Raw genomic sequence first — 9,456 nt, forward strand, 5'->3', positions numbered from 1 at the left:
TTTGTCTGCTAATCACACCCATTACCAAACAAAATGAATTTCACTTTTGGTTCTAAAACTGCTAGTTTAAAACCAATAGCATGACTTCTTTTCAGAGTATATCCAGTGACATTATGGGCATGATCCTGGTACAGTGGGGAGACACAATGGGAGAGAAATTATCCTGCCCCCAATGAGGAGGCAGGATAATTTGTCTGGAAACAAAGCCCTATGAAGAGAGACTGAAAGAACTGGGCATGTTTAGCCTGGAGAAGAGAAGATTGAGGGGAGACGTGATAGCACTCTTCAAATACTTAAAAGGTTGTCACACAGAGGAGGGCCAGGATCTCTTCTCGATCCTCCCAGAGTGCAGGACATGGAAAAACGGGCTCAAGTTACAGGAAGCCAGATTCCGGCTGGACATCAGGAACACTTACTGACTGTTAGAGCAGTATGACAATGGAACCAGTTCCCTAGGGAGGTTGTGGGCTCTCCCACACTAGAGGCCTTCAAGAGGCAGCTGGACAACCATCTGTCAGGGATGCTTTAGGGTGGATTCCTGCATTGAGCAGGGGGTTGGACTCGATGGCCTTGTAGGCCCCTTCCAACTCTACTATTCTATGATTCTATGAACTTGGAATATAAACTTTCAGGGTGGCAAAAGAACAGAGAGCAGGGAAGGCATGGGACCGACAAGAGTAGCGAGGGGAGCAGTTGCATTTATTTGGCTTTCATTTTGTTTGGGGTGCATATTACGGAGGGCTTCACAGCAATAGAGGTTTTTGAGAAGCAATTTGAAGAAACAGCATTTGAAATCTGAAGTAAGACTCTATAGTATACTCTCGGCAAAAGTTGCTTCTATTTCAAGCACATTTCTGAAGGGAAAAAAAGGCCCAGTTAAAATTAAGACCAAATTTCTCAAACCCACAGTATTATAAGAAGGAAGAATGGGGGTGGAATTAAAAATAGCCAGAATAAATTAGTTTAGGCTACGTTGCATTTTTGACATGTTCTATGATTAACGTGTGATACTGGACTTACCTTCTCTACCTGTTGTTGATACAGACACAAGTAATGATTTTTAAATTTTCCATTGTTGATTTTTCCCTTGGATGAAGTCCTTGGAAGAGAGATAACACTTCTCCCAGGGGATAAATATGTGCAACAATTCCTCCTGCCTTATTGACCAGAAGGAAGGTACAATGAAATTCATTTTGCTCATAACCTTCTTAGGAGCGGCTGGTAAGTCTTCATTTTTCCTTATAATTCCTGTCTGGCAACAAGGTGCTGAAAAGACATTAACATTAAACCCCCTGCTTATCTTGAGACTGAGGAGGCAGAATTTCCGTTGACTTCCAAATATACTCATACAGATGCATTTCTGAGTTTATGTACTTTCTGCAAAAGTACATGGACAAAACTTCGGGTGTTCGAGCCCCTCAAATTTTTGTCAGTCACCTCCCCCACCCCAAAGATTGTATTAATCTTCAGGGGCACATAATTTTTCAGTGTGTGTCTGTCTTATCTTTAAAATTGAGGTGGCCGTGGGTCATTGTCTTCTTTGGCTTTAGCTAGACCTACCTTTAAATCCAGGACAGAGGAGGGAAGATCTCGCATTGTGATTAACAAGAGATCCCTTCTCTGTTTACACGTGAGGCACGACGACCTCAGGAGGAGAGGCGTCGCACCCACCTTTTTTAAAAAAAAGAGAGAGGAGCACACGAACGCTTGTGCGCTAATGGTAAGGTTTTTTTTTAAAGTACTTTTCTGGTCCCCCCACTCTACCTCTGATGGGCACAGCCCCTCGTGCGGAGCCGGGTCAAACCACGACAATGGGCCATACGTTCCACGGTCTTGGGCTCAGCCCGAGACTGCGGAAAAAGCGGGCCCAAGGGGAGGGCGAGATCCCAGGGCAAGGGAGGGATGATCCCTCCCTGATCCCGTGATCCCGTGTACGTCACGTGGACACACAGGGATAATCCTGGGGTTCACCCCGGGATTTTGCTCGGTCTAGCTAAGGCCTCCCTCTTCTTCTTCTTCTTCTTCTTCTTCTTCTTCTTCTTCTTCTTCTTCTTCTTCTTCTTCTTCTTCCAAAAAAAGTGTTGTCAGTGTCTCCAATTCAAGCTGCGGCTTCTCTGCTCGCAGCAATCCTGCCAAGTTTTTGGAGACTGCCCCATGGAAATGAGCATTCAGTCCCCAAGACGTGTCCCAAGAACACGGCCGGGCTGCTGAGAGCAGCCAAGCTGCTGCTGGAAGTGGTGCCAAAGTTAGCTCCCCCAAACATTCTTAAAATTCCCTACCTAAACATCCCCCCAAAACTCCCCCTATTTTTGCAGAACATGAATGGTCCCATGAAAGGCCGAGAGGATCAGCACATTTTCATTTCTGATGCTTTACAGGCATACGTCTTATATCGCAGGGCCAAACGAAACGTTTGCAGGCGATCCAGGCGTGGGTACCCGAGTGTGGGATTCAGGAGGCACCCCATATTGGTCAAGCCTCCAGATGCAGGAGTGGGGTCCATGAGAAGAGGGAGGCAAGAAGAGAAAGGTGGGTGGCTGAATGGAGAGGGAAGCCACAGGCAGAAGCAGCAGCCTCAATAGCCTGCTTTTTGGAGTCCTGCTCTTTAGAGCTTTTTATGGTGTTCTTATGGGACCCTCTAGAGCACATCTGGAGGCTGTTCAGGGGGCAGCTGCTGCTACCGGAAGAATACGGGGGTATCCCAATGACAGTCTTGCATCCAAATCCTGAAATTCATTTGATTCGGGGCGTTATATAACACTGACATCGTCTATGATTTGTCTTCATTCCATACCCAGTTGCCCTCCCTGTTCTTGATGGTGACGATGACGATAAGATTGTGGGGGGCTACAATTGCCCGAGGGATTCTGTCCGCTACCAAGTCTCCCTGAATTCTGGGTACCACTTCTGTGGCGGTTCCCTCATCAGCAGCCAGTGGGTGGTGTCAGCTGCTCACTGCTACAAATCGTAAGTACAAATGTATTTGTCATTCTGCTCCTTGCAGTACTACGGCTCAGAAATGTTTGCGTTTCTTTAGCAAATGTTGGCAACTGCCGGACACCCCTGTGCCCCACATCCCCCACTGGAAATCGTCGTGGTCGTCTTCACTGGGGATTGAACCTCGTTCAGCCCAAGGGTCAAATTCAGTTTTGGAGAAGCTCTTGGGGGCTGCACTCCAATGGTGGGTGGAGCCAAAGGTGAAGGGGCGGGGCCAAAAATACCAGTCTAGCTTAGCTTGAAGCTCTTACTACTAGTAATGTAACCTTAGTGGAGGCATGCCAAAATTTTAGAATTGGGGGGGGGGAGCTAGAGAGCCCAAAAAGGATCAGCAGTCAGAAAAAAGGAGGTAGTGCCAGGGGAGAGGGGAAGGGCCCACCAGGGGACCCCAGCAGGTCAGGCTGGGGCCCCAGGAAGGCCAAATTTGGCTTTCAGGCTTGATGTTCAACATACCTGCAGTGCTAAGGCAGTAATTTTGATTGTTTCCATAGATGTGTGTGTGTGTGTGTGCATATATGTTTGTTTGTTTATTTATTTACTTATTTATTACATTTCTATACCACCCCACAGCCGAAGCTCTCTGGGCGGTTCACAACAGCCAAAAACGGCAAACATTAAAAAGTATACAAAATTTAAAACCATCAGAAACATAAAAACAACAGTATAAAATCAACAGTATCCATTTAAAAACAACAATTCTGGGGTCCATTAAAAGCAAACTTAACGTTGTTAAATGCTGTTAAAATGCTGTTAAAATGCCTGGGAGAAGAGAAAAGTCTTGACCTGGGGCCGAAAAGATAACAATGTTGGCGTCAGGCGAGCCTCATCAGGGAGATCATTCCACAGTCGGGGGGCCACCACCGAGAAGGCCCTTTCCCTTGTTGCCGTCCTCCGACCTTCCCTCGGAGTAGGCACTCGAAGGAGGACCTTAGATGTTGAGCACAGTGTACGGGTAGGTTCATGTCAGGAGAGGCGTTCCATCGGGTATTGCGGTCCCAAGCCATGATATGTATGATATGTATCTATGCATATAAAATGATTAAAAGCTAGATGGGAACAGAAGGCAATTTCTAACCATTTCTAACCATTCAAGTCAACTGGGGCCAAGGGAAGCTTCCAAGAGCAGCAATATTACTGAGAATGGCTTTGGGAATGTCGGGTGTTAAGAAGTGTTACATAGTCATGGGCATAACGAAGGTGCTTTTGCCCTTTTCTCAATCCAGGCGTATTCGAGTGGTACTTGGGGAATACAATTTGAGGTTAAATGATGGCACTGAGCAAAACATCGATTCAGTCAAAGTCCTCCGTCACCCTAGCTACAACTCCCAGTTGTTGGACAATGACATCATGCTGATCAAGCTAGCCACACCAGCCACCCTCAACAGGAATGTCAAGCTAGCTGCTCTCCCCACCAGCTGCGTGACCACCGGGACACAGTGTCTGATCTCTGGCTGGGGAAACATCCTCAGCAGTGGCAGTGAGTCCTCTGTGTGTTGTCTGTCAAGAAGTGATATTTCACCTGCAGGTTCATTGGCACGTCTACTGAGCCAAAATAATCGGAGGAATATCAGTATAGACCTGACCAGCCAAACCAGTCAGGTTCCTTCTGTTCCTTTCAATAAATTCCAGCTCCCTCCAAATTTATGACTTTTATATATTACAATTATTTATATCCTGCCTTTCGGGGTAAAAGTTGTTTCAAGATGGCTTACAAGCATCTTATTATTATCTATATCTATATCTATAAAAGCGAGAGGCCTCCTCCAAGCCACTTATGCAACTAGGAGAGAAGGCAGAGGCAGTGGATGACATCGCCAACCAGTAGGCCAATCCACTGCCTCTGCCTTCTCTCCTATTTGCATGTTCTCTCCTATTTGCACTTTTAGGCCGATCCACTGCCTCTGCATTCTCTCCTATTTGCATGTTTAAAAATTCTGTGCTCCCAGGGCCTTCTATGGAAGTTCCAAGAAAAATAACTGCCATCTACCAAGAAAAATAACTGCCATCTAGGGAAGTTCCAAGATAGAAGGCCAGGGGGCTCCTCCAAGCCCTCTGGCGCCATCTAGGGACTTTACTCGAGACTGCGGCCTTCTATGGAAGTTCCAAGTTCCGAAGAAAGGTAATGGCCAGGAGCTTCCGGCCTAGCAGAGGGGCCAAAAACCACTAACCTCCTCACCAGACTGCTTCTCTACACCTGTCGTATGACGGGCTTTTCTCCTAGTCATTAATAAAATCACAATGAACAATGTATTTAAACTCTCTCTCTCTCTCTCTCTCTCTCTCTCTCTCTCTCTCTCTCTCTCTCTCTCTCACACACACACACACACACACACACACACACACACATCCATGTCCAGGATCCTTCCCAGAATGCACAGGTTGATGGATTGCCTGTAGAAGCAGGGGAAAGGCAGTCCAGCTGAAGCAGGTTCTGAGGTGGCCTTCACCTGCCTGTATCCCTCCCTCTAGACCTCTTCACAATCCTATCATTTTAATCGTAAACTACCCCCCCCCCCAAGCCATCGGAAAGCAACATTACCACAAATGTGTACACTGAACTTCCCTAGTCTCCTGGACTGGACCAAACCAAGAGATTTTGGCACCAATCCCTGCCTTCTCGTTGTTTATTCCCTCCAAATTGCCTTCCCAATATGGCTCTTCATTTTTATTTTTATTTTAAAATGGACATTAGAGTTCTGTTCCATAAACAGATATGGAATTAACCCGGACAGGAGGGGAGTGCTGACAGTTTTCAGAATAAATGTGTTTTTATTCTCTTTTGTCTCCTATTTCCTGCAGCTAACTACCCTGATATCCTGCAATGCCTAAACGCTCCTGTACTTTCCTCCAGTGAGTGCAGTAGAGCCTATCCAGGACAAATTACCAGAAATATGATTTGTATTGGATTTATGGAGGGGGGCAAAGACTCTTGCCAGGTAAACCTTCTCTTTTTCTCTCCAGGATGTACAGTGCAATTCAATTAAGCAGCAGGGAAGTCTCTGTGCATAAACACAGATGCCTGGTGGGTGAAAACTGCTTCAAAAGGGCCACATTTTGAGCGAACTATAGCTTTGGGAACAGCGGCTATTCAGAGGGGTGGAAGAGAAAACAATATTCTCTAAAATAGACACAATAGAGATAAGCTACACATAGATACAGAAATATACCACTTCCTGTTCAATGCCCATTACATCTACAATCCTATATTGGCGCTCCATTGCTTCTCAACTCAGACATGTACACTTCTGAGGACAGTTTACACCATTAGTAGAATGAAATCGTAGCATGTTTCCTTGGATTTCATGCCTTCCCGCCCACCCCCACCCCGGAGAATATCATTCCATGAAAACAAACTCCCTGCACAAGAGCAGCACAGGGGTTGTGTGTGGGTAGGTTTGTCTGCGCTGGGAATATTATATTCTACCTTCTCTCCCACCTGGCATTGAAATTAGTACTTTAGACTAGGGATGTGCTCCGCTTCTCCTCAGACCGGAGAAGCAGGAGCGGATCGGGGGGCTTCGCCTCCCCTTAAGGTGGAGGCGAAGAGGATTGGGGGAGCCGCGGAGCGTTGCGGAGCGGATCGAGGTGAAGGCGGATCCTTCGCCTCGATCCGGAGCTCCGCAAAAAAGGTAAGGGGGGTTTACTTGGCCCTGCCGCTGTCGCTGCCGCCCATGTGGCGACAGTGGCAGGGCCAGGTAAACCCCCCTCCCTCCTCTCCCTTACCTGCGTCCGTCCGCGGTCCCGCGGCTGCTTCAATTTGCGGATCGGGCGCGAAGAGGATTGGGGGGGTCCATGCACACCCCTACTGTAGACTAACAACCATGTTTGCTTGCACACACACACACACACACACACACACACACACACACACACATCATTTCGAAAAGCCATAGCCAGTGGAGATTGGTGGGTCCAGTGTCAGAGGGGCAGTGCATCTGCCCCATGTTTCAGTCAGAACCAGTGAGAACTCTAAAGGAGCTGTCCAAAGTGATGATCCCTATCCCCAAACTGGGTGCAGCCCTTTATATAGCTTCTTTTGAGTTCTTACTGGGTCTGACTGAAACCCAGAGTTGGTTCACTGACCCACTGATATTGGAGCCACCAGCTTCCACTGGCTATGGCCTCCACTGGCCACAGTTCCGTGACAGAACACCTGCTTCGCATGCAAAACCTCCCAGTTACAGTCCTTGCCGCCTCCTGGTAGGACTGGGAAGGGGTCTGAGTGAAGCTAATACTGGGACAAAAGAAATGGATGCAGACAACAATGGAATTATTGGCTCTCTCCTACGTCTGTCATTTCTTTGGCCCTGTCCACAGTAAACACTTTCACAGGTTTGCAACTGTTCTAACGGCCATGGCGCTCCCAAATCATCCTTCAAAATATAAATTTGGTGAAGTGCTGAGCAGTTTCTCTCAGAAATCCCTCTCTAGTTCTCCAGTTCTCGGTTGCAAGTCACTACTTGTACCTTTGCACTACCAGCAATCGCTTCTGACGTTGTACTAGCATTGGTTGATGCAAGTGCAACGTCATTAGCACTAGCAGTTCACCGCCATTGGATACTACCCACTATCTCTATATTGTGGCTCCTCCTTCCAGAAAACGTTGCCTCTCTCCATCCACCCACGGTCTAGGGTGATGCAGTTCTCATCTCTCTCCAGCTGTACTGCTTACTGAATGTGCTTTGATCATGTTCTTTTACAGGGAGACTCAGGTGGCCCTGTGGTCTGCAATGGGCAGCTCCAGGGAGTTGTCTCCTGGGGCATTGGATGTGCTCAGAGAGGCTATCCTGGCGTCTACACCAAAGTTTGCAACTATGTCGGATGGATTGAAACCACTATCAGATCTAACTGAACAAAGCTTTGCATTTGAAAAGATTTCTCTTCTTCCCAATGAGTTCAAATTTGGGGATTGGGTATGCACAAATAAAACTACGAGGGTGTTAATTCATGCAAAGAAAAGTCTGGTTGATGGTCATTTGTGCTTGTCCTACCGAATGGGAAATGTCTTTGCCATTGAACAAGCCCAAGCATTGTAATGGGTTTGATCCATTTGAAGTGATCACCCACTTAATTATCTTAATCACTCACATGTTTAGTGTTGTTTTTTTAAACGGTTTTTAATGCTTTATGTGTGTATGTTCTGTGTTTTGGAATTTTAAATTTTGTATACTCGTTTTTATCTTAATTTTATTTATTTATTTATTTATTTATTTATTTATTACATTTCTATACCGCCCAATAGCCGAAGCTCTCTGGGCGGTTCACAGAAATTAAAACCATAGAAGACAACCAACAGGTTAAAAGCACAAATACAAAATACAATATAAAAAGCACAACCAGAATAAAAACCATGCAGCAAAATTGATATAAAATTAAAATACAGAGTTAAAACAGTAAAATTTAAATTTAAGTTGAAATTAAGTGTTAAAATACTGAGAGAATAAAAAGGTCTTCAACTGGCGACGAAAGGAGTACAGTGTAGGCGCCAGGCGGAAATTTTAGAATTTCTGTAAACCGCCCAGAGAGCCCTGGCTATGGGAGCAGTATATAAGTGCAATAAATAAATAAATAAATAAATAAATAAATAAATAAATAAAATCAACCAGTAACACTTTATGACTAAGGGTGATCAACTGGGGTCCCTCTCTTCTCACCAGCAACACCAGCTGCAGGGCCAAAGGTATTCCATTCACCATTGCCTCAGAGAGACCCATGACTTTCCCTGCTACATTGCAACTGAAGCGCTGAAGAAATAGCTTATTGCTTACTTCTGATATGTGTTTTTTGTTTTTATTGTGAATATCAACAAACAAAACAGAAAATACATCATGAAAATGGCGGGGGGGGGGGGAACCATACATTGTGTATATAGAATTATCATTGTTTCCATTGTATGAACCGTTAAAAAAAAGGTGTGAGAGAGTTATAGAAAGGTTTCAAGAAAAGCAGACCAGATATCTATATATTTATCCACTTGCAAGTTCAAAAGCTGAACTTGTTCAAAAGTTGATAATGTTATTAGGTCCTCGATCCAATTAGGTGTGAATTTGTCCTTCCAAAGTGATAACATAAGTCTTTTGGCTGTCTTAAGGGCTCTGAAGATCCTTCTGTGCTGACTATGTGTTAACTTCCAAGCAGGCGGTAGGTAATTTAGGAGGAGAAGTACATTATTCCATGTTATACAAAGTACTGAAACAATCTATAATATTGAACTTCTAGTATGTGTTTGAGTTTGAGGGAAAGGGAACAGACTCCTGCTGCAGACCAGAGAGGAGTCTAAGGCCACAGCTAGACCTAAGGTTTATCCTGGGATCATCCTGGGTTCACCCCTGCCTGAGCACTGGATCCCCTGTGTGTCACCTAGGTGAACAGGTTTGACCCCTGGACGATCCAGGGATAAACCTTAGGTCTAGCTATGGCCCAAATCTATCCACATGAGCAGGAATTCGAAGTGTTGCA

General features: G+C 45.6%; 1 protein-coding gene across 1 annotated transcript; it reads left to right on the forward strand.

The window, feature by feature from the left end:
• The first annotated feature begins 1,181 nt into the window (after positions 1–1,181).
• Positions 1,182–7,884, forward strand: LOC134400593 (trypsin I-P38-like). Its single transcript, XM_063129017.1, has 5 exons — positions 1,182–1,221; positions 2,799–2,967; positions 4,221–4,474; positions 5,797–5,933; positions 7,700–7,884. Exons 1-5 carry the CDS (start codon positions 1,182–1,184, stop codon positions 7,847–7,849), a joined length of 750 nt encoding a protein of 249 aa, XP_062985087.1. The 3' UTR covers positions 7,850–7,884.
• The last annotated feature ends 1,572 nt before the right edge of the window (positions 7,885–9,456 follow it).

The sequence above is a fragment of the Elgaria multicarinata genome, chromosome 6, assembly GCF_023053635.1.
Source record: "Elgaria multicarinata webbii isolate HBS135686 ecotype San Diego chromosome 6, rElgMul1.1.pri, whole genome shotgun sequence".
Taxonomy (NCBI): Eukaryota; Metazoa; Chordata; class Lepidosauria; order Squamata; family Anguidae; genus Elgaria; species Elgaria multicarinata.

Bases quoted from the DNA above. Each gene is read 5' to 3' on its own strand.
- LOC134400593 (XM_063129017.1), top strand. From the start codon at position 1,182: ATGAAATTCATTTTGCTCATAACCTTCTTAGGAGCGGCTG. The intron at 1,222-2,798 runs GTAAGTCTTCAT...TTCCATACCCAG, and splicing joins AACCTTCTTAGGAGCGGCTG to TTGCCCTCCCTGTTCTTGAT. The intron at 5,934-7,699 runs GTAAACCTTCTC...GTTCTTTTACAG, and splicing joins GGGGCAAAGACTCTTGCCAG to GGAGACTCAGGTGGCCCTGT.